This window comes from Eptatretus burgeri, chromosome 17 (genome assembly GCF_056783735.1).
Source record: "Eptatretus burgeri isolate ZD-2024b chromosome 17, Ebu_testis_v1, whole genome shotgun sequence".
In the NCBI taxonomy this organism is placed as follows: Eukaryota; Metazoa; Chordata; class Myxini; order Myxiniformes; family Myxinidae; genus Eptatretus; species Eptatretus burgeri.
The window spans coordinates 1,077,993-1,104,811 of record NC_140977.1 but is presented as its reverse complement, the minus strand read 5'-3'; the positions used below and the strand labels follow the sequence as shown (position 1 = coordinate 1,104,811).

At 40.6% G+C, this 26,819-nt stretch overlaps 1 protein-coding gene across 6 annotated transcripts in view; it reads left to right on the top strand.

Moving 5' to 3' along the window:
* The window catches only part of LOC147009070 (dyslexia-associated protein KIAA0319-like protein), a 97,609-nt gene that overhangs the window by 64,820 nt on the left and 5,970 nt on the right, over positions 1 to 26,819 (top strand). For all 6 annotated transcript variants that reach the window (XM_085862543.1, XM_085862541.1, XM_085862538.1 and 3 more), the window contains 3 exons: positions 17,918 to 18,060; positions 18,169 to 18,291; positions 19,758 to 19,848. In XM_085862543.1, the coding sequence (XP_085718669.1) occupies positions 17,918 to 18,060; positions 18,169 to 18,291; positions 19,758 to 19,848 (357 nt within the window). The remainder of the gene's footprint in view (positions 1 to 17,917; positions 18,061 to 18,168; positions 18,292 to 19,757; positions 19,849 to 26,819) is intronic.

The following is a 26,819-nucleotide window of genomic DNA, read 5'->3' as shown; positions in this document are numbered from 1 at the left end:
TTGAGACGTGGTTGGTTCAAAATAAAGATAGAACAGAAAAACGGCGATCTTGAAAGGTCGCAGCCCGAATGAATCACATTTATTCCCTCTAAACGACGGGTTTGGGGCTAACTACACATGTACTTAGAGATATCTAACCTACGGGACCTGAATGGTGGTTTGCGAATTTCCTCAACCGCAACAGTATATTTATGACTTCCGTCCGTCATCTGTTTGTGTGTTTGTGTGCTTGTGTGTTTGTGTGTTTGTGTGTTTGTGTGCTTGTGTGTTTGTTTGTAGGCACGATAACTCGAGAACGGAAGAAGCTACCAATGTCAAATTACACCACGTGATTCAGGAGGGTGATGGCTCGTGCTGATTCGATTTTGGTCAAAATCCGTCGAAGGTCAAGGTCACAGTGAGGTCAAGCATTCTATTTTTGATGGTTTGGTACAGAATCATCGTAGAAACTTCTGGTTTGCGTCGCTTCCTTGTATAGAGACAGTTTTTATAAGACAAGGTCAGAGGTCAAGTTGACTATTTCATAAGTACCAGTCTATGACTGCTTGTTCGTTTGTGTGTTTGTTTGTGTGTTTCTATGTTTGTTTGTGTGTGTGTTTGTAGGCACGATAACTCGAGAACGGAAGAAGATACCATTGTCAAATTACACCACGTGATTCAGGGGGGGGGGGGGGGGGTGATGGCTAGCGCCGATTAGATTTTGGTCAAAATCGGTCAAAGGTCAAGGTCACAGTGAGGTCAGACATTCAATTTTTGATGGTTTTGTACAGAATCATCGTAGAAACTTCTGGTTTGCGTCGCTACCTTCTCTAGAGAGCTTTTATTAAACAAGGTCAGAGGACAAGTTGACAATTTCGTAAGTACCAGTCTTTTTTGCTTACCTGGCAGTGAAACAAAATTGAAAATCATTCCAAACAGGAAACTTGCTGATTTTTTTAATTTTTTTTTTTTTAAAGATACAAACAACAGGCGCAAATAACCACGGTCTCTGACTGTATTGCAAACAACAGTCTCTGTTCAACATACAACAGTGTCCAACAAACAACAGTCAAACAACAGACTGAATAGCAAACAACAGTCTCTGTTCCCCACTGTTTTGTCCTTCCCTCTCCCACTCCTCTTGTCTCATGCCCCCCTTGCTGTGCATTGTGTGTTTGCTCTCATATGAGCCTCAACAATGTGTACAACCCCCCCCCCCCCAAAAAAAAAAAAAAAACTAATTTAACATGTTACATAGGGTGGTGTACAAGATGCTGAATCAACGGCGGTAAACATTTGAATTTTATTTTTTTCTATAGACTTTAAGATCTTCATTATATTTATATCGACATATATATATATATATATATATATATATATATATATATATATATATATATATATATATATATATATATATATATATATATATATATATATATATATATATATATTTGAACACTGCAGAACACAAATCGCATTTTTAACATTTCCAAAAATATCCAGTTTAGCAGAATATGAATTGGAACATGAATCAGAACTTGGTCAAAAATTGACATTTTATGCCATCTGAACCAATCAAATGTGTTCCGCTCATGCTCTCAGCATTGCGGAACATCGAGAGTCAGGTAAAACGGATACCTCTTGAATGATATTTGGTACGATTCCATCTCATACATTTTGCGAGGGATAAACGGCCACCTCTTGAATGATATTTGGTATGATTCTGTCCTCTTGAATGATATTTGGTATGATTCTGTCCTCTTGAATGATATTTGGTATGATTCCATCCTCTTGAATGATATTTGGTATGATTCCATGCTCTTGAATGATATTTGGTATGATTCTATCCTCTTGAATGATATATGGTATGATTCTATCCTCTTGAATGATATATGGTATGATTCCATCCTCTTTAATGATATACGGTATGATTCCATCCTCTTGAATGATATATGGTATGTTTCCATCCTCTTCAATGATATATGGTATGATTCCATCCTCTTTAATGATATATGGTATGATTCCATCCTCTTTAATGATATTTGGTATGATTCCATCCTCTTTCATGATATTTGGTATGATTCCATCCTCTTGAATGATATTTGGTACGAATCCATCCTCTTGAATGATATTTGGTATGATTCCATCCTCCTGAATGATATATGGTATAATTCCATCCTAATTAATGATATTTGGTATGATTCCATTCTCTTGAATGATATTTCGTACGATTCCATCCTCTTTAATGATATTTCGTATGATTCCATCCTCTTTAATGATATTTTGTATGATTCCATCCTCTTTAATGATATATGGTATAATTCCATCCTATTTAATGATATTTGGTGTGATTCCATCCTCTTGAATGATATTTGGGATGATTCCATCCTCTTTCATGATATTTGGTATGATTCCATCCTCTTGAATGATACATGGTATAATTCCATCCTATTTAATGATATATGATTTTATCCTCTTTCATGATATTTGGTTTGATTCCATCCTCTTGAATGATATATGGTTTGATTCCATCCTCTTGAATGATATATGGTATGATTCCATCCTCTTGAATGATATTTGGTTTGATTCCATCCTCTTGAATGATATATGGTATGATTCCATCTTCTTGAATGATATATGGTATGATTCCATCCTCTTGAATGATATATGGTATGATTCCATCCTCTTGAATGATATTTGGTATGATTCCATCCTCTTGAATGACATTTGGTGTGATTCCATCCTCTTTAATATTTGGTGTGATTCCATCCTCTTCAATGATATTTGGTATGATTCCATCCTCTTGAATGATATATGGTATGATTCCATCCTCTTTAATGATATATGGTATGATTCCATCCTCTTTAATGATATTTGGTAGGATTCCATCCTCTTCAATGATATTTGGTAGGATTCCATCCTCTTGAATGATATATGGTATGATTCCATCCTCCTTAATGATATACGGTATGATTCCATCCTCTTGAATGATATATGGTATGATCCCATCCTCTTTCATGATATTTGGTATGATTCCATCCTCTTTCATGACATATGGTATGATTCCAGCCTCTTAAATTATATATGGTATGATTCCATCTCCTTCAATGATATTTTTATGATTCCATCCTCTTGAATGATATTTGGTATGATTCCATCCTCTTGAAGGATTTATGGCATGATTCCATCTCCTTGAATGATGTTTGGTGTAATTCCATCCTCTTGAATGATATTTGGTATTATTCCATCCTCTTTAATGAAATACGGTATGATTCCATCATCTTTCATGATATTTGGTGTGATTCCATCCTCCAATAATATTTGGTATGATTCCATCCTCTTGAATGACAATGAGAAATGGTATGATTCCATCCTCTTGAATGATATATGGTATGATTCCATCCTCTTGAATGATATTTGGTATGATTCCATCCTCTTGAATGATATTTGGTATGATTCCATCCTCTTCAATGATATTTGGTATGATTCCATCATCTTGAATGACATATGGTATGATTCCATCCTCTTCAATGATATACGGTATGATTGCATCCTCTTTCATGATATTTGGTATGATTCCATCCTCTTGAATGATATTTCGTATGATTCCATCCTCTTTAATGATATTTGGTATGATTCCATCCTCTTTAATGATATATGGTATGATTCCATCCTCTTGAATGATATTTGGAATGATTCTATCCTCTTGAATGATATATGGTATGATTCCATCCTCTTTCATGATATTTGGTATGATTCCATCCTCTTGAATGATATTTGGTACGAATCCATCCTCTTGAATGATATTTGGAATGATTCTATCCTCTTGAATGATATATGGTATGATTCCATCCTCTTTAATGATATTTCGTATGATTCCATCCTCTTTAATGATATGTCGTATGATTCCATCCTCTTTAATGATATTTGGTATGATTCCATCCTCTTTAATGATATATGGTATAATTCCATCCTATTTAATGATATTTGGTGTGATTCCATCCTCTTGAATGATATTTGGGATGATTCCATCCTCTTTCATGATATTTGGTATGATTCCATCCTCTTGAATGATACATGGTATAATTCCATCCTATTTAATGATATATGGTATGATTCCATTCTCTTGAATGATATATGGTATGATTCCATCCTCTTGAATGATATTTGGTTTGATTCCATCCTCTTGAATGATTTATGGTATGATTCCATCCTCTTGAATGATATATGGTATGATTCCATCCTCTTGAATGATATTTGGTATGATTCCATCCTCTTTAATGACATTTGGTGTGATTCCATCCTCTTTAATATTTGGTGTGATTCCATCCTCTTCAATGATATTTGGTATGATTCCATCCTCTTGAGTGATATTTGGTATGATTCCATCCTCTTCAATGATATATGGTATGATTCCATCCTCTTTAATGATATATGGTATGATTCCATCCTCTTTAATGATATATGGTATGATTCCATCCTCTTTAATATTTGTTATGATTCCATCCTCTTTAATGATATTTGGTATGATTCCATCCTCTTTAATGATATTTGGTATGATTCCATCCTCTTTAATGATAGTTGGTATGATTCCATCCTCTTTAATGATATTTGGTATGATTCCATCCTCTTTAATGATATTTGGTATGATTCCATCCTCTTTAATGATATTTGGTAGGATTCCATCCTCTTCAATGATATTTGGTATGATTCCATCCTATTTAATGATATATGGTATGATTCCATCCTCTTTAATGATATATGGTATGATTCCATCCTCTTGAATGATATATGGTATGATCCCATCCTCTTTCATGATATTTGGTATGATTCCATCCTCTTTCATGACATATGGTATGATTCCAGCCTCTTAAATTATATATGGTATGATTCCATCTCCTTCAATGATATTTTTATGATTCCATCCTCTTGAATGATATTTGGTATGATTCCATCCTCTTGAAGGATTTATGGCATGATTCCATCTCCTTGAATGATGTTTGGTGTAATTCCATCCTCTTGAATGATATTTGGTATTATTCCATCCTCTTTAATGAAATACGGTATGATTCCATCATCTTTCATGATATTTGGTGTGATTCCATCCTCCAATAATATTTGGTATGATTCCATCCTCTTGAATGACAATGAGAAATGGTATGATTCCATCCTCTTGAATGATATATGGTTTGATTCCATCCTCTTGAATGATATATGGTTTGATTCCATCCTCTTGAATGATATATGGTATGATTCCATCCTCTTTAATGATATTTGGTATGATTCCATCCTCTTTAATGATATTTGGTATGATTCCATCCTCTTCAATGATATTTGGTATGATTCCATCATCTTGAATGATATATGGTATGATTCCATCCTCTTCAATGATATACGGTATGATTGCATCCTCTTTCATGATATTTGGTATGATTCCATCCTCTTTAATGATATTTCGTATGATTCCATCCTCTTTAATGATATTTGGTATGATTCCATCCTCTTTAATGATATTTGGTATGATTCCATCCCCTTGAATGATATTTGGTATGATTCCATCCTCTTTAATGATATTTGGTATGATTCCATCCTCTTTTATTATATATGGTGTGATTCCATCTCCTTCAATGATATTTTTATGATTCCATCCTCTTGAATGATTTATGGTATGATTCCATCCTCTTTAATGATATACGGTATGATTCCATCCTCTTTCATGATATTTGGTGTGATTCCATCCTCTTGAATGACAATGAGAAATGGTATGATTCCATCCTCTTGAATGATATTTGGTATGATTCCATCCTCTTGAATGATATTTGGTATGATTCCATCATCTTGAATGATATATGGTATGATTCCATCCTCTTCAATGAAAAATGGTATGATTCTATCCTCTTCAATGATATACGGTATGATTGCACCCTCTTTCATGATATTTGGTATGATTCCATTCTCTTTCATGATATTTGGTATGATTCCATCCTCTTGAATGATATTTGGTATGATTCCATCCTCTTGAATGATATTTGGTGTGATTCCATCATCTTGAATGATATATGGTATGATTCCATCCTCTTCAATGAAAAATTGTATGATTCTATCCTCTTCAATGATATACGGTATGATTGCACCCTCTTTCATGATATTTGGTATGATTCCATCCTCTTGAATGATATTTGGTATGATTCCATCCTCTTTAATGATATTTGGTATGATTCCATCCTCTTTAATGATATTTGGTATGATTCCATCCTCTTTAATGATATTTGGTATGATTCCGTCCTCTTTAATGATATTTGGTATGATTCCATCCTCTTTAATTATATATGGTATTGTGACGTCCACGGGACTTGAACAGTCCCGCCAACGTAGAATGAGCCGAAACGATGGAGGCGGTTTATTTATTTATAACCCAAACATGGCGGTTCTAATCGCTCTACCGCAAACGGGACGAGGAAGGTGGAATGAGTCACTTTTCACTGAGTTGATGATGTTTATTTGTTTTTATTGTTAACCAGAAATAACAAGACTCGGCAAGAAGAGGGATCCGGGGCGATTTGACGGGATGGTGTGGGATCGGGCGTGGGGAAAACACAGACAATTCCAATGAATATACAGATCTCAAACCCTCTAAGGCGCCAAGCACACACACACACACACACACACACACACACACACACACACACACACACACACACACACACACACACACACACACACACACACACACACACACACACACACACACACACAGTAGCTATTTCTGGTGGTCAGGCTGGACCGTGGTGTGGACGCAACTGTCCCTGGATCGACGTCGGACGAGCTGGCCTTGCTCTCGTCAGGGGGGCAGGAGAAACCGTGGTGCTGTCGACCTCCTGGTCTTGGCCCAAGTCCACTCACAGCCGCCAGGGAACCAGTTCTGGCGCCAAGTTGCGAGCAGGAGAGGGAGGCAGGTCCGCCCGCCATTCGACCCCATACTCCGAGTCAGCAGAACCCCAGAGCCAACCAAGGTGAGGCACGAGGCTCAGCAAGGCTCCAAGACACGATGAAGAACACGATCGAATCAGCATAACAACAAGCACGCTCTCCGTGCAACAGCCTCCACACCAAAAAAACACGATCTTTTTGTCCCGATCTTCTTCCTCTTCTTTTTCGTCCCCGAACAGAACCTTTTTATCCTCCCGTCCTCGTCACTTCCAATGGAGCCGTTTTATTGGCCCACCACCGTCGCCTTCCGCCAATCGTGATCACGGGGCAGAGCCATCCGCTGCACTGTCCTGTGACGTCACGGCAAGCCTCCAGAGAATACTAAAAGGGGTTTACGCAGACACACTTACCCTATCCCGTATCCCTATCTAATTACGTGACAATTATCATTTCCCCCTTGAAGAAATGAACATTTACTAGACAACTTATCACCACTGAATTGCTACTTATTACATCGAGATCCTGGTAAACTCGAACAGCATGGCATACCTAATTAAACATCCTAATTACCCTTTGAATGCATACCCCCCCCTCAAACGTAACACTGCCCCCTCCTCTGGTACCGCAGCTCCTGCAAGGTATATCACAGGCGCTACCGTACCAGCCTTAACACTTACCTACTCACACCTAATTAACCTAACGAAATAAAGTAGGAGGGGCAATGGGCAGCGAGTCGCAGCTAACTTACCTATCCTGCTTAATGTACTACCCCCTTATGGCCTTATCCTCGCCTAAACAATCATTCGTTTTTATTTTATTTTATTTTATTTTATCACATGAGAGTACTGAGCGAAGTTGCACTCCATCTTCTGGATCATCGCTCTTGCCCAGCACTCTTCCAGTGATCTGGGGAGGGGAAACAAAAGGTTCCACAAAAACACAACACTTATACTTTACATTCCTACTCTAAGCCTTAACGACACTATTCACAGGATATTTACACTTGACCGCCTCCCCCAGTGGATGCTAATAGACCCAGCGTTACCTGGGGAGCCAATTTTCAAATTTGCTTGCCCCAAAATTATGCGGACATCATGCCCTTGCTGCACATGTCAAGTTGTGCGGGATCGAGTGGGACTCACACATCTTCACAACACTCACACCATGGTCATCATCACATTTCTAGGTCATGGTCCTCATTTTAATCATGCAGGCTGAATCCCGTCGTGGCCGTGGGGTGGGTTACCACAAGATGATGGGGGCATCTCAGGTGCAACCATGCCCACAGGTAAGCTTGAGTCCAACCCGGACGTTTCTCCGCCCCGCTCCCTTTGATTCCCTCCCCCCTGGTAGCCATCAGCTCTAATCCCGTACAACACTCTGGAAGGGGTCTCACTGGCTCCTCTGACCTTCCTGGGTCGCCAAGGTCCTACCCGCCTTGGTCACTCAACCAGACCCTCTCCCAGTTGCCTCCAGACACTGTCACCATTAGCCGCCAGGTGGTGAATCTCCTTGAAGGGGGTCGCAATTCACGCTCACCGTGAGCTTCAGCAATCCCTGTGGACAAGCACATCATCCCCACCCACAAAACCCACATGACTCCCCCACCCCATTGGCCTTACATGTGACACCTGCATTTCTAACACTTCGCCGACCATGACCTTCCCTGTTACCACACCATGTCCAATAAAAAATCAACGTGTGCACCATACATTTCACTTCTTAACTTGAAACAACTCACACAGCACTTCTCACCCGATCCACGCACTAGCCATTGGACAGCCACTCGTGCCCGCTTTGTTTCCAATTACCCACTGTCCCGATTGTCACTCTAAAACCCAGCAGAACTCACAAACCCATGCCAATTTTCCCACAATTCATTTTTTTCCACCAAAGGAGGGCACTTCACCACAATCTCAGCAGCCGAGCATGGCCGTATATGCTCAGCCCAATCTAGTCTCCCCGACCCCCGACAGTGATCTCTGGACCCGACCTATGAAAGGGCATCTCGGATAGACCTGGCGGTTCAGCAGGAGGATTCATCCTCTGAAGCATTTGGGTAATGCCAATTTCTCCCAGCCCCCCTCCCTGATCCTGGATCTCTGCCTGTCGGATCGTCACCGATGGCCACTCTGGAACCCGACCCGGCCGACTCCACGAGGCCAGCCTGGCCGCGCACTCGGCCGCTCGGTGAACGGTGGGTGGATCCTTTAACTCCACTAGCGCTCGGACCTCAGGGTCAGGAAGAGCAGCTAAAAATTTCTCTAGTGCCAGTCTGTCCCATGCCTCCACTGTAAGGTCCCGATACGCGATCCTGACTGATTGGTAAATGTCCTGTGCCAGCTCCTGCACTGTCTCACCTGGCTTTAATCTGCGGTGCTGGAGCTGGGCCCGCACCAGATCACAGTTTGCCGCGAACCCAAACCGACGGCTCAACGCCTCGCAAATGTGGGAGCTGGTCAACATCCCCTCCGCGATCACGTTTAACACATCTGCGGCTGGTCCCCGCAACGTTGCCACCAAATTCCCTGTACGTTCCTGCTCATTCCACCCGTTTAGTCGGGAAATGCACTCAAATTGCGTCAGAAAAGCTTCAACGCTCCCTGACCCGTCAAAATTTACCAGGGGGATCACTTTTACGGTGGCCCGCTTCTCAGTTTCTCCCTTGTCCGAATCCAGCCCAGGGATCAAACACCCTTGTGGCTGCGTATCCAATTTCGGAGCCCACTGTGGCCAAAGATGTTTTGTGGTGAGGGTCTCATGGGTCAATTTTGCCTCCTGTTCCAAACGTTGAATGGACTGATTCACCTCTTCCCGCAGGATCTTCTGGGCCCGCACAACCTCCTCCAAGGCTTCGTCGCGAGTTTGTAGCTGCTCCTCAACCAACCCGGACACTCTACTTTCAAAAGACGGCTCTACCAGGCCTTTATCCAAGACTTCATCTTGGCTCATAATTTTATCTTGTTCGTCCAAACGAGCCTCCAATCCTTTTACCTCCTCCGCCAAATTCATCCCTTGCTTCCTCAGCTCTCCCCACTCTTCTACTTGCAGCTGCATACGAGCATCCACACAGGCACGATAACGTTCCAGGCTTTCATCCACTTTATCAACCCGAATGTTCGTTGCATCAATTTTATCTACCAATTTTTTTCGTATATTTTCCCCCTCCAATGTAATTTCTACCTTTGTTTCCTCCAATCTATCCTCGAATTTACTTTGTATTTCCCCCAATTTAACATCCACACACTCCTGCATCTCAGTTTTCATTTTCTCCATCTTTTCCCCCAATTCATCCCTCATTAAATCAATCCGTGCACCCAACTGTTGCCCCATTACGCCCAATCGATCCGCCGTCTCTGCCCCCTGTGCCGTCATGTCTGCCCTCTGTGTCACGAATTGATTTTCCATTTGTGCCGTCATTTCTGCCATTTGTGCCCCCTGTGCCGTCATTTTTGCCCCCTGTGCTGTAATTGCACTCATTAAACGTTCCAACATTGGCCAGATCGTCATCGTGCCGGTTTCCGGCGCTGCCGGCTCCGTTACGGGCGATGAAGCACGGTCCACGCTCGGAATGGGGGAGGTTCCAACCCTACCCCTGTCTCTCCCTTCTTCCCCCGACTCGCTGCCAGACACGTGGCCTTCCTCCTCAAACATCTGCACATCCGCCATGGTGCAGAAGTCCCGTTTGCCGCCAATTAATTTAAATTTAAAAAATCCCGCCAAAATTTCCCTGCGCTCGCGCGCTTTTCTGTAGTAATTTTATATTCCAATTTGTGGCGAGATTTTAATCTTGGTATATTCTCCCGATACCAAATATAATTTAGAGGGGTTCGAACATCCAACATCCTGACACCAATGTGACGTCCACGGGACTTGAACAGTCCCGCCAACGTAGAATGAGCCGAAACGATGGAGGCGGTTTATTTATTTATAACCCAAACACGGCGGTTCTAATCGCTCTACCGCAAACGGGACGAGGAAGGTGGCACGAGTCACTTTTCACTGAGTTGATGATGTTTATTTGTTTTTATTATTAACCAGAAATAACAAGACTCAGCAAGAAGAGGGATCCGGGGAGATTCGACTGGATGGTGTGGGATCGGGCGTGGGGAAAACACAGACAATTCCAATGAATATACAGATCTCAAACCCTCTAAGGCGCCAAGCACACGCACACGCACACACACACACACACACACACACACACACACACACGCACACGCACACACACACACACACACACACACACACACACACACACACACACACACACACACACACACACACAGTAGCTATTTCTGGTGGTCAGGCTGGACCGTGGTGCGGACGCAACTGTCCCTGGATCGGCGTCGGACGAGCTGGCCTTGCTCTGGTCAGGGGGGCAGGAGAAACCGTGGTGCTGTCGACCTCCTGGTCTCGGCCCAAGTCCGCTCACAGCCGCCAGGGAACCAGTTCTGGCGCCAAGTTGCGAGCAGGAGAGGGAGGCAGGTCCGCCTGCCGTTCGACCCCGTACTCCGAGTCAGCAGAACCCCAGAGCCAACCAAGGTGAGGCACGAGGCTCAGCAAGGCTCCAAGACACGATGAAGAACACGATCGAATCACCACAACAACAAGCACGCTCTCCGCGTAACAGCCTCCACACCAAAAAAACACGATCTTTTTGTCCCGATCTTCTTCCTCTTCTTTTTCGACCCCGAACAGAACCTTTTTATCCTCCCGTCCTCGTCACTTCCAATCGAGCCGTTTTATTAGCCCAACGCCATCGCCTTCCGCCAATCGTGATCACGGGGCGGAGCCATCCGCAGCACTGTCCTGTGACGTCACGGCCAGCCTCCAGAGAATACTAAAAGGGGTTTACGCAGACACACTTACCCTATCCCGTGTCCCTATCTAATTACGTGACAATTATCATTTCCCCCTTGAAGAAATGAACATTTACTAGACAACTTATCACCACTGAATTGCTACTTATTACATCGAGATCCTGGTAAACTCGAACAGCATGGTATACCTAATTAAACATCCTAATTACCCTTTGAATGCATACCCCCCCCTCAAACGTAACAGTTTGATTCCATCTCCTTCAATGATATTTTTATGATTCCATCCTCTTGAATGATTTATGGTATGATTCCATCCTCTTGAATGATATTTGGTATGATTCCTTCCTCTTGAATTTTATTTGGTATGATTTCATCCTCTTGAATGATATTTGGTATGATTACATCTACTTGAATGATGTTTGGTATGATCCATCTCCTTGAATGATGTTTGGTCTGATTCCATCCTCTTTAATGATATACGGTATGAATCCATCCTCTTTCATGATATTTGGTGTGATTCCATTCTCTTTAATGATATTTGGTATGATTCTATCCTCTTGAATGATATACGGTATGATTCCATCCTCTTGAATGATATATGGTATGTTTCCATCCTCTTCAATGATATATGGTATGATTCCATCCTCTTGAATGATATATGGTATGATTCCATCCTCTTTAATGATATTTGGTATGATTCCATCCTCTTTAATTATATATGGTATGATTCCATCTCCTTCAATGATATTTTTATGATTCCATCCTCTTGAATGATATTTGTTATGATTCCATCCTCTTGAATGATTTATGGTATGATTCCTTCCTCTTGAATTTTATTTGGTATGATTCCATCCTCTTGAATTATATTTGGTATGATTCCATCCTCTTTCATGACATATGGTATGATTCCATCCTCTTTAATTATATATGCTATGATTCCATCTCCTTCAATGATATTTTTATGATTCCTTCCTCTTGAATTTTATTTGGTATGATTCCATCCTCTTGAATGATATATGGTATGATTCCATCCTCTTTCATGACATATGGTGTGATTCCATCCTCTTTAATTATATATACTATGATTCCATCTCCTTCAATGATATTTTTATGATTCCATCCTCTTGAATGATATTTGGTATGATTCCATCCTCTTGAATGATATATGGTATGATTCCTTCCTCTTGAATTTTATTTGGTATGATTCCATCCTCTTGAATTATATTTGGTATGATTCCATCTCCTTGAATGATGTTTGGTATGATTCCATCCTCTTGAATGATATTTGGTATTATTCTATCCTCTTTAATGATATACGGTATGATTCCATCCTCTTTCATGATATTTGGTGTGATTCCATCCTCTTCAATGATATTTGGTATGATTCCATCGTCTTTAATGATATTTGGTATGATTCTATCCTCTTGAATGATAGTTGGTATGATTCCATCCTCTTTAATGATATATGGTATGATTCCATCGTCTTTAATGATATTTGGTATGATTCCATCCTCTTTTATGATATATGGTATGATTCCATCCTCTTTCATGATATTTGGTATGATTCCATCGTCTTTAATGATGTTTGGTATGATTCCATCCTCTTGAATGATATTTGGTATTCTTCCATCCTCTTTAATGATATACGGTATGATTCCATCCTCTTTCATGATATTTGGTGTGATTCCATCCTCTTCAATGATATTTGTATGATTCCATCGTCTTTAATGATATTTGGTATGATTGCATCGTCTTTAATGACATATGGTATGATTCCATCGTCTTTAATGATATTTGGTATGATTCCATCCTCTTGAATGATAGTTGGTGTGATTCCATCCTCTTCAATGATATTTGGTATGATTCTATCCTCTTGAATGATAGTTGGTATGATTCCATCCTCTTTAATGATATATGGTATGATTCCATCGTCTTTAATGATATTTGGTATGATTCCATCCTCTTTTATGATATATGGTATGATTCCATCCTCTTTCATGATATTTGGTATGATTCCATCGTCTTTAATGATGTTTGGTATGATTCCATCCTCTTGAATGATATTTGGTATTCTTCCATCCTCTTTAATGATATACGGTATGATTCCATCCTCTTTCATGATATTTGGTGTGATTCCATCCTCTTCAATGATATTTGGTATGATTCCATCGTCTTTAATGATATTTGGTATGATTGCATCGTCTTTAATGACATATTGTATGATTCCATCGTCTTTAATGATATTTGGTATGATTCCATCCTCTTGAATGATAGTTGGTATGATTCCATCCTCTTTAATGATATATGGTATGATTCTATCATCTTTGATGATATTTGGTATGATTCCATCCTCTTTAATGATATTTGGTATGATTCCATCGTCTTTAATGATATTTGGAATGAATCCATCCTCTTTAATGATATATGGTATGATTCTATCCTCTTTAATGATATTTGGTATGATTCCATCCTCTTGAATGATATTTGGTATGATTCCATTGTCTTTAATGATATTTGGTATGATTGCATCGTCTTTAATGACATATGGTATGATTCCATCGTCTTTAATGATATACGGTATGATTCCATCCTCTTGAATGATAGTTGGTGTGATTCCATCCTCTTCAATGATATTTGGTATGATTCTATCCTCTTGAATGATAGTTGGTATGATTCCATCCTCTTTAATGATATATGGTATGATTCCATCGTCTTTAATGATATTTGGTATGATTCCATCCTCTTTTATGATATATGGTATGATTCCATCCTCTTTCATGATATTTGGTGTGATTCCATCCTCTTCAATGATATTTGGTATGATTCCATCGTCTTTAATGATATTTGGTATGATTCTATCCTCTTGAATGATAGTTGGTATGATTCCATCCTCTTTTATGATATATGGTATGATTCCATCCTCTTTTATGATATATGGTATGATTCCATCCTCTTTCATGATATTTGGTATGATTCCATTGTCTTTAATGATGTTTGGTATGATTCCATCCTCTTGAATGATATTTGGTATTCTTCCATCCTCTTTAATGATATACGGTATGATTCCATCCTCTTTCATGATATTTGGTGTGATTCCATCTTCTTCAATGATATTTGGTATGATTCCATCCTCTTTAATGATATATGGTATGATTCTATCATCTTTGATGATATTTGGTATGATTCCATCCTCTTTAATGATATTTGGTATGATTCCATCGTCTTTAATGATATTTGGAATGAATCCATCCTCTTTAATGATATATGGTATGATTCTATCCTCTTTAATGATATTTGGTATGATTCCATCCTCTTGAATGATATTTGGTATGATTCCATTGTCTTTAATGATATTTGGTATGATTGCATCGTCTTTAATGACATATGGTATGATTCCATCGTCTTTAATGATATACGGTATGATTCCATCCTCTTGAATGATAGTTGGTGTGATTCCATCCTCTTCAATGATATTTGGTATGATTCTATCCTCTTGAATGATAGTTGGTATGATTCCATCCTCTTTAATGATATATGGTATGATTCCATCGTCTTTAATGATATTTGGTATGATTCCATCCTCTTTTATGATATATGGTATGATTCCATCCTCTTTCATGATATTTGGTGTGATTCCATCCTCTTCAATGATATTTGGTATGATTCCATCGTCTTTAATGATATTTGGTATGATTCTATCCTCTTGAATGATAGTTGGTATGATTCCATCCTCTTTTATGATATATGGTATGATTCCATCCTCTTTTATGATATATGGTATGATTCCATCCTCTTTCATGATATTTGGTATGATTCCATTGTCTTTAATGATGTTTGGTATGATTCCATCCTCTTGAATGATATTTGGTATTCTTCCATCCTCTTTAATGATATACGGTATGATTCCATCCTCTTTCATGATATTTGGTGTGATTCCATCTTCTTCAATGATATTTGGTATGATTCCATCGTCTTTAATGATATTTGGTATGATTGCATCGTCTTTAATGACATATGGTATGATTCCATCGTCTTTAATGATATTTGGTATGATTCCATCCTCTTGAATGATAGTTGGTGTGATTCCATCCTCTTCAATGATATTTGGTATGATTCTATCCTCTTGAATGATAGTTGGTGTGATTCCATCCTCTTTAATGATATATGGTATGATTCCATCGTCTTTAATGATATTTGGTATGATTCCATCCTCTTTTATGATATATGGTATGATTCCATCCTCTTTCATGATATTTGGTATGATTCCATCGTCTTTAATGATGTTTGGTATGATTCCATCCTCTTGAATGATATTTGGTATTCTTCCATCCTCTTTAATGATATACGGTATGATTCCATCCTCTTTCATGATATTTGGTGTGATTCCATCCACTTCAATGATATTTGGTATGATTCCATCGTCTTTAATGATATTTGGTATGATTGCATCGTCTTTAATGACATATGGTATGATTCCATCGTCTTTAATGATATTTGGTATGATTCCATCCTCTTGAATGATAGTTGGTATGATTCCATCCTCTTTAATGATATATGGTATGATTCCATCATCTTTTATGATATTTGGAATGAATCCATCCTCTTTAATGATATATGGTGTCATTCTATCCTCTTTAATGATATTTGGTATGATTCCATCCTCTTGAATGATATTTGGTATGATTCCATTGTCTGTAATGATATTTGGTATGATTGCATCGTCTTTAATGACATATGGTATGATTCCATCATCTTTAATGATATTTGGTATGATTCCATCCTCTTGAATGATAGTTGGTGTGATTCCATCCTCTTCAATGATATTTGGTATGATTCTATCCTCTTGAATGATAGTTGGTATGATTCCATCCTCTTTAATGATATATGGTATGATTCCATCGTCTTTAATGATATTTGGTATGATTCCATCCTCTTTTATGATATATGGTATGAGTCCATCCTCTTTCATGATATTTGGTATGATTCCATCGTCTTTAATGATGTTTGGTATGATTCCATCCTCTTGAATGATATTTGGTATTCTTCCATCCTCTTTAATGATATACGGTATGATTCCATCCTCTTTCATGATATTTGGTGTGATTCCATCCTCTTGAATGATAGTTGGTATGATTCCATCCTCTTTAATGATATATGGTATGATTCTATCATCTTTAATGATATTTGGTATGATTCCATCCTCTTTAATGACATTTGGTATGATTCCATCGTCTTTAATGATATTTGGAATGAATCCATCCTCTTTAATGATATATGGTATGATTCTATCCTCTTTAATGATATTTGGTATGATTCCATCCTCTTGAATGATATTTGGTATGATTCCATCCTCTTGAATGATATTTGGTATGATTCCATTGTCTTTAATGATATTTGGTATGATTCCATCCTCTTGAATGATAGTTGGTATGATTCCATCCTCTTGAATGATATATGGTATGATTCCATCCTCTTGAATGATAGTTGGTATGATTCCATCCTCTTGAATGATAGTTGGTATGATTCCATCCTCTTGAATGATAGTTGGTATGATTCTATCCTCTTGAATGATAGTTGGTATGATTCTATCCTCTTGAATGATAGTTGGTATGATTCCATCCTCTTGAATGATAGTTGGTATGATTCTATCCTCTTGAATGATAGTTGGTATGATTCCATCTCGATTTTGTGAGTCAATTTTCAAAATCTCTTTTCTTTTTTCTTACTTATTGACAGTTTAAAATGGAAAAGGGATGCAATGGAAGCTTTTGTGCATGATGTACCACAGTTGTCGCTGTTGTTGATTTGCCACCAACAGCTGGTTGAGCAATGTCAACTCGGGGCTGTTTTGATGAGTGAACAGTGCATTTGTTTTACTGATTGTGTCAACGTAACATGTATGCAAAGTATGGAATATCTTTTAAAAAATAACTCCTTCCCAAGGCCTGACTTCCTTCTCACTCCTCTCCCTTTTCTCCAAAATTCTTCTTCCTCGTCTTCCTTTTCTCAAATGTATCTCATTTCAAGTTCCTTCCCCATTCCCGCCCTCCTCCAACCTTTCTGTCGTCATAGTTTGTTGGTGACTGACTGACTGACTGACTGACTGATGCTGTGTAGTAAACTTTTCAAACTACAGCTTTTAACCATTTTAATATGCCTTTCTGCCTCCATTTGTGTCTAAGTACCCAGATAATTTTCTACGTGCTTGAGGAAACTCCAAACAAGATTTTCAAAGGGACGGACATTGCGCGCACTCTCCAGCACCTGCTGCAGAAAGAGAAAGCGGACTTCCTTGCGTTCCGAGTGCTGCGTGTTGACACGTTCTGTGAGTTCTAATTGAGAATGTTGATTATTGTATTATTCTGAGTTACTAAATAATAGCTGACCGCTTTCCGTTTATAATCTTGTGCCTTCTTGTGCGTGATGCTTTCAGTGTGCCAGCTGCAGTGCTCTGCACACGGAAGCTGCAACTCGTTCAGCAAGCGCTGTGCGTGCCATCCCTTCTGGATGGAGAACTTTGTCCGTGTGTATTTTGGAGACGGCGAGAGTAACTGTGGTACGACGTACATTCTCTCACCATAACATGTTTCACTCCGAACCGATGTGGTGAAACGACAAGTAAAACTAGAACGGCACTCGGTGGAGCGCATAACTCCGCCACACTGAACAGTTTACGATCTAAATCCGGACTTGAACTAAAATCGAATCGGCTTGTTTTTGACACCTGCCCAACTCATCCACCTAGTTTTCTCATAACTCATCCACGAATTTTTGAAATATCATCCTTTATGTTGTTTTTGGCCTCATCTCTCAAAGGTGATGAACCACTTCGAAAATTCTCGTGTCCGGATCTGGATTCTGAAGTCAAATCAATCCGTCCTTGTCACACACTTTCTCTTTCTCTTTCTCTTCCTCTTTCTCTTTCCTTGCCTGGCAGTCAAAGAACATTGAATATCATTCCAAACAGAAAACGTATTGTTTTTAAGGACGTTACAAAGGACACAAACAACAGGCACGAAGAACTAATGTAATGTGGTGGATCAGGTGATGTAAGAAACACTGGGTAAAGTGGCGGTAAAACCCAGAATCACTTTTTTAATATGACTTTTACAATCTTTAATCAATCTATATAGAATTATACACTTGAACACGAATACACAAATCACCTGTCATGATTCTTCCAAGAACCTCCAGTTTTACAGTACTTGGACATGTTCTATAGGGTGGTGTACATGGGTGGTGGATAAGGGTGGTGTATATGGGTGCTTCAATAGTGCTAAAGTTCCAGAATTTCTTTTTCAACAATCTTTAAAAACATTATTGTATTAGAATTGAAGTATATATGAGAACACTGTACGGGGTAACGTGTTCTATGGACTCTCCAGTTATGTAACGTATTCGCGCTGAGGAGTTTCAATATATAATAATGGAATGGAGCAAGCACATGTAATTTCTTTCTTTCTTTGTGCCTATGTGTTGCTAGTTTGTGCAAATATCATACAGGAGCCTATTAAAGGGTATTTGGGTTCCTTATCCCTCCAACACCTATATTCAACCTTATGCGCAAAGAAGACAAACTGGATGGATGATACAAACAGGTTATAACAACACAATCAATCAATCAATCAGTTCACCCCTCTGTGTCCATTGTACATCACGGCACACTCGTGTACGATTTGATTCATGGCGGAAATTCTTTTCAACATCCGAGCAACGGAATTTGTAAACGTGAACGTGATTAATCGGTTTGAGTCGATCTTTTCATTGTCGTTTTATTTTTGATATACGGTGCAAGTTTACTCTTTTTCTCATCACAAATGTACTTTGCTCGCACTTGGGTGTTCAGTTGTGAGATTTCAAAGGGCACGAAGGGGTCACCGACGCGCTGTTCTGGCACATGCTCCCATACCTGACCTGACCTGAAGGGGTTAATTTCTATTCGGTATTTGCTTTTGTGATTGAAAGAGGTGAGAAAACCAACGATGATTGTGCTGCGCTGTGCTGTGTACCTCTTTGCTACAGATTGGAGTGTCCTGTACGTGACCCTTACCTCGTTCCTGGTGCTCGTGAGCTTCGCACTGCTCATCTGGCTGGTCCTCTGCTGTTGCCGCAAGTAATGGTCTATCTCGCAAATCGCGTTTCTTGCTACAAAAGTGGGCCCAGTTTCAATGATTGGGGTACAGACGTCATCCCGTCCAACATAACATTCCTGTTTACCCTCCAGGTCCATCCCAATTCGTGTTACAGTAGTCGAGTAACTATCTCAGACATGTGACAGGATTCGGACAAGAAACTTTGTGGTTAGATATGAGTGGTCGAGACCTTGTGGCATTGCAAGGAAATACAAAGATCTCGGACACAGTAAGAAGCCATTTGGCCGATCATGCTCATGATTTATCAATACCCCTTCAGTTCAATCTGTCAGGTGATCGTCAATGATATGAACCCAATCTTTATTTCGTGTGGAAGGTTGATGGGAGAAGAGGGATCGGAGAGAGGGATGGCAGTGAGGACATCGGTGCAATCACAGGGACATCAGCAGGATGTTTTTTTTGTGGGGAGTGGGGTCGGGGTTGGAGCTCAGGATGGTGGTTGAATGAGGGAAAACACCAACAGCACATTCACCTTTTGATTTATAACTACTAAGATCACAGTATCAATGACCCTCTCACAGGCATCACAAAAATGCCACAGGTATACAATGTCTGATCCATATTATGAACACTACCTTCCATTCCTGCCAATGTCCACGTACTGCTCTATCCCCAATGCTTCTATGTACCTATCTAATTCCATTTTATACCTATTATATTCACCGTTTCTACTGCCACTACCTTCCTAGGGAGACCAATCCGTTAATTTACTCCTCTCTGAGTGAAAGACGCCCTGTCGCATTACCCTCATAACTCTCCTCTTCTTTACTTTGAGGCAATGGTCCCTGGATGGCGTCTCAAGGAGATGGGGATAGGCCAGACATCTACCTGGGGGATGGCCAGACGGAGGCCCCCTGGAGTACCGGCAGAAAGTGGACGCAGCGAGGCGCTGCTCCGGCGCATGCTCCCACACCTGACCTTACCTGTCCCCTGGACCTATTCTTCTCTATTCTGCTTAAAAACTGAGCTGCAGTTATTTTTTTTAAATCTCTATCCTTCATTATTTTATACATCTTGATCACATCCTCTCGTAACCTTTCAAAGGCCTGTCTCTTTCTGCTGCTCCTCACAGCTAAGTCGAGCTCGGCCCAGAATAAATCTCGTTGCTCGATGCTGAAACCTCTTTGTCGTAGCTTTGTCTTTCCTCAGATATGGTGACCAAAACTGTACACCGTATTCCAGATGAGGCCTCACTTAATTCCTATACAGTGTTAACACTATCTCATTTGATTTATCTGCGAATACAACCTAAACCACCAGCAACTATTGGGGATGCCTCTTCACCATGGTTGCACCCCCCCCCCAATGTAAGATGGGGGTCAAATCTTCCCCACTATTCCCTGCTGCCTGGATTCGTCAGAGCAGCGTGGTCATGGTCAGACCGCTGATCGATCCCCATGGACCGGCCCACTCCCTCTCATATTCCAAACGAGCACCTCACACAAACACTCAAACACCACATATCAACTCATACGTGCATCACCTATCCACAATAAACATTTCTTTCTTTCTTTTTTTGTTCCTTCTTTGGGGAGTGACTTCCCTCTTGCAGTCCTCCCCATTTTACCTCATTCTAGCCAATCCGGGTCACCTACCAACTCAACCCCAGAAAAATGCACACATTACCTTAATGTCCTCCAATACAACACAGACGGCCTCATCAGCAAGGCCGTACAACTTAAACACGTCATTCTCACAAACAACGACCACATATCCATCATGGAAGAAACCATATTACACAATAAAAACAAAACACTGACAATTCCCAACTATACACCGATACATTCAGATAGACCAAGCATCCCCAACCATACACCGATGCACTCAGACCGACCATCCCCAACTATACACTGACACACCCAGACAGACCGACCAACTCCAACTATACACCGATGCACTCAGACCGACCAACCCCAACTATACACTGACACACCCAGACAGACCGACCAACTCCAACTATACACCGATGCACTCAGACAGACCGACCAACCCCAACTATACACCGATGCACTCAGACAGACCGACCAACCCCAACTATACACCGATGCACTCAGACAGACTGACCAACCCCAACTATACACTCAGACAGACCGAGTGCCAGAGGTGGAGACCTCATTACATACATTCACAATTCAATTCAATACCCAGACATCACACAAAAGCACTTCTACCACCAGACAACACACTTGAGCTTCGTTCTTTCAATCTCAAAACTGGTAACAAAGCATAGAAGCATCATAAACATTTACATACCACCACATACATCCCCCACTGTACCAACCAAATACCACACTACAGAACCTTCACTCCCTTCCAAACACCATCATCGCAGGGGATTTCAATGCCAAAGACACGGCCTGGCACACCTATGACCAACCAAACACCAGACGCCAAACCATTGGCACACAACTAATCTTGTTATGATTATTATTGAACTAACAGCAGTACCCGGCATTGCTCGGTATATGTTTTGTGAGGGCCTAAAATACTTCCCTACAGCTACTAAGGAATGTGGTCGGGGATCATTTAATATTACCTTTCACATAGCTACAAAGGCTTAGGCATTATAGAGAGATTAAAAAATAAAAATAATTAAAACGAACTTTGTTTTTTAAAATTAAAAATTTTATTATTATTATTATTAGTATTATTACTAGTACGTGCCCGTACGTGCGTGGCCGTACATGCAAAAAATAAAAAAATAAAATACTTTCAAAGCCAGAAACAACAACCACACAGGCCGTTCTTTCGCTCTCGCTCTCGTATGTGCGTGGCCGTACTTGCAAAGCAAAAAAAAAAAAAAGCTTTCAAACCGTGAGCCAGAAACAACCACACAGGCTGTTCCTTTGCTCTCGCGTGCCCGTACGTGCAACCCCCCCCCCCAAAAAAAAAAACTTTCAAACAACCACACAGGCTGATCCTTCGCTCTCGTAAATGATGACTGGATTGGGGCATTGTGTTTATCTATAAATACGCATAAGAAATCGAGAAATTATTAGAATACATTAAGTCATCACCATCCGGAAGTGGTACTTGCCCGTACGGAATGTTCACATGTATTCCACGAATTATCGCCTGCATTGAAGTAACAACTGCTGTGATACTTACACACAGAGTTAATTAAAATCCAAATTAAAATCAAGTTTACCTCCCTGTGTTTGCTTGCCATTGACCATTGCCACTCCTCTGCCACGGTAACTAAGGCACCGATCCCCATCGTAACCAGCATGGCACGTGACGTCATCGTCGGCCGGCCGCACACCGGCCGACGCAGCCACGCCGACGCAGCAACGTGTCCTTTCATTGGTTGGTAAATAAATGGCCATAACTTGGGAAGCACTTGTCCGATTAATATCAAACCTTGAAAAGGCACATCCTCAGGTCTCCAGGAATATACCTGGGAAGTTTCAATTAGATCGGACCAGCGGTTGTCGAGAAACAGCGGACACACACACACACACACACACACACACACACACACACACACACACACACACACACACACACACACACACACACACACACACACACACACACACACACACACACACACACACACACACACACACACTGCTGGAATTATAGATGGATTATTATTATTATTATTATTATCCGAAAACACTCCTTGGGGCTCAACCATGAATCTCTGAAAGTTTGACGAATATCCGTTCAGCCATCTCTGAAAAAAAATGGTCACACAGACACACAGACAAATGGCTCTCGTAGTATAGATACATACAAGGATATCAGACACAGGTGGAGGCCATTCAGCCTCTCATGCCTGTGTGACATCAACACCGCAACAACCTATCAACACAAGATCCAAAGAAGAAAATGCAAAATGTTATTATTATTATTTTCTTCCGTGTTTTTGTGTTTTTTTTTGAAGTATTTAAAGTTTTTGTATTTTTAAAATCGCACACACACACACACACACACACACACACACACACACACACACACACACACACACACACACACACACACACACACACACACACACACACACACACACACACACACACACACACACATTGTCCTCAGGAGAGGGGGCAAAACACATCAACCACACAACATCCCTTGATGAGACCCCTACACCAACAGCACTCCATACACTTGCACACAATCACCCATCAATGCTCAAACTCCGTACCTGACATTCCTGTCAAACATCCCCATACCCCTCTCTCTCCATAACTTCCAGGTACATATCTAATTCTAATTTAAACTTATCTACTTTTTCTGCTGCCACTATCTTTCCAGGGAGACCATTCCATGCATGAACTTCTCTCTGAGTGAAAGTCCCCTGCCTTACTACCGTCTTAACTCTCCTCTTCTTTACTCTCAGGCTATGGCCCCTAGTTCTGTCACTCTGTTGAATAATTCATCTTCACTTATTTTATCTATACCTTTCATTATCTTAAACATCTCTATCATATCTCCTCGTAACCGCCTCCTTTCTAGTGTATAAAGCCCTGTCTCCTTCAGCCGCTCCTCATAGCTGAGTCTAGCGAGGGCCAGAATAAATCTAGTAGCCCGACGCTGAACCCTCTCGGTGGCATCTCTGTCCTTCCTGAACTGTGGTGACCAGAACTGCACACAATATTCTGGATGCGCCTTCACTAAATTCCTGTACAATTTTAACACCACCTCTTTTGATTTATTAATAATCCCCCTCCGAATACAACCTAAAACCCGATTTGATTTACCTACAGCTGCCTGGTACTGTGCTGCCTGCTTACCTCCTGTATCTATTACCACCCCCAGATTCTTCTCCTGTGTGATGCGCTCCAAAATTACCCCTTGCATCCTGTAATCTCTATTTTCATTGTTCTATCCCATCCCCATCACTTTACACTTGCTCAGGTTAAATTCCATCTGCCAGTCTTTCTCCCAATCTATACAAGTATCAATACTTTCCTGTATCTGTTCACCACCCCCTCTGCTATCCACCTTGCCTCCAAATTTGTGTCATCCGCAAATTTGGAAAGCTTACTCTTTACCCCATTATCCAAATCGCTGATATAAATAATGAATAATAATGGTTCTAGTGCTGATCGCTGAGGTACCCCACTACTTACATCCTCCCAGCAAGACATCCTCCCACTCACAGCCACTCTTTGCTTCCTATCACTAAACCAGCTTGCAATCCAATTAACTAACTGACCAGCCACTCCACAAACCCTCACATTGGTTAAGAACCTCCTGTGTGGTACCTTATCAAATTCCCTTTGAAACTCGAGATGTACAGTAAACCCTCCAATATCAGATGGGTTAGGTTCCTGGAAAATGCCGTGATAGTAAAACGGCGATCATGGAAACCAAGGGCTAGTGGGAAGAGGTGGGTTCAGTTCCTGGACTTCAAGAAAATACTGAGGAAGAATGACGGCAACCAGAAATAAACACATTACAATTGAAACAAGTAAAATCGACATAAAATGTCATCGCCCCCATTGTTTTACTAATTTTGCTGTGCGGAGTTAAAGGGCTTGCCCATGTTAAATTGTGTAACTAAAATGGCGGCCAGTCTACCAGTCGGCCATCTTTGATCAGATCACAAAAGAAAGTGAGGTGCGCGTGTATGCTATCATGTACTGTACTTGTGCCAAGTTTTAACAAAATCGGACCATGTATGTCTGAGAAATGGTTAATAGGGACACATTTATGTAGCAAAATGGCTGCCAGTCGGCCATCTTGTATCTGAGCTCAAAAAAAAAAAAACAACGTTCACATGTCAGCCATCATTCTTTATCTGTGTGCCAAGTTTGAACAAGATCGGTAAATGCATGTCTGTGGAATGGTTGAGGACGTGTTCGTTGCCGGGAATTTTTTACATCTAAAATGGCGGCCAGTCTACCAGTCGGTCATCTTTGATCAGATCACAACATAAAGTGAGGTGCACGTGTTTGCCGTCATATACCGTGCTTGTTCCTAGTTCGAAGAAAATCGGACCATGCATGTCTGATAAATGGTTGGGGACGCATTTAAGAAGATGGCCGCCAGTCAGCCATCTTGGATCTGATCTTGACAAAAAAAAAGACGTGCCTACATCTGCCATCATTCATTATCGGTGTGCCAACTTTGAACAACATCGGTAAATGCATGTCCGAGAAATGGTTGAGGACGTGTTCGGCACCGGGTGTTTTTTTTTTTTTTTTTTTTTTTTTACAATTAAAATGGTGACGGTCGGCCATCTTGGATCTGATCTCGAAACAAAATTAAGTGCATATGTCTGTATGTATGTATGTATGTCACCATGTGTTGTCTTTTTGCCAAGTGCGAATAAAATCGGTCCATACATGTCCGAGATGTATGGTTGCAGATGCATGGACGCACGCACAGACACGAAAATTGAGACCAAATCCATCGGTCCCCATTTCAGACGAAGTCCAATGGCGGCTAATAAACATGTATGTATAAATATATATTGGCACTTTCTGCCCCACTCACTGTACTGTGACCTGTGATGCTAAATTGTATTTGGCTCCAACAAGTGCCAACTGTCACATGGACACATTGTGTTTCGTTCACCAATCACAACCAGGAAACACCATTGATGTTACGAAGTCGTCGTGGAAAGTATTAATGCGATTATGAAATTCTAAGTTAGACCAACGTCGTGATGATCAGGTCCAAAGGAACCTCGTCCAATCCAGGCCAACGGCATCATGATGTCCAATTCCGATCTGGATTCTGACCAAGAGACACTGTTTTCTCGCAACGGTCTTGAACAGAAGAAGCTGCTGCTTCAACCTAAATCGCACACACGGACGCAAACAATAACTCATCTCAGCTCAAACACTGCGATTGGCCAAAATTCAACACCGTGATTACTAAATTGGAACACAATATGTTACCCGTGATTGTGGTGGAAACCCGTGATATTGGAACCCGTGCTGATTGCCTTTAAAATTCGATTGAACTTCTTTAA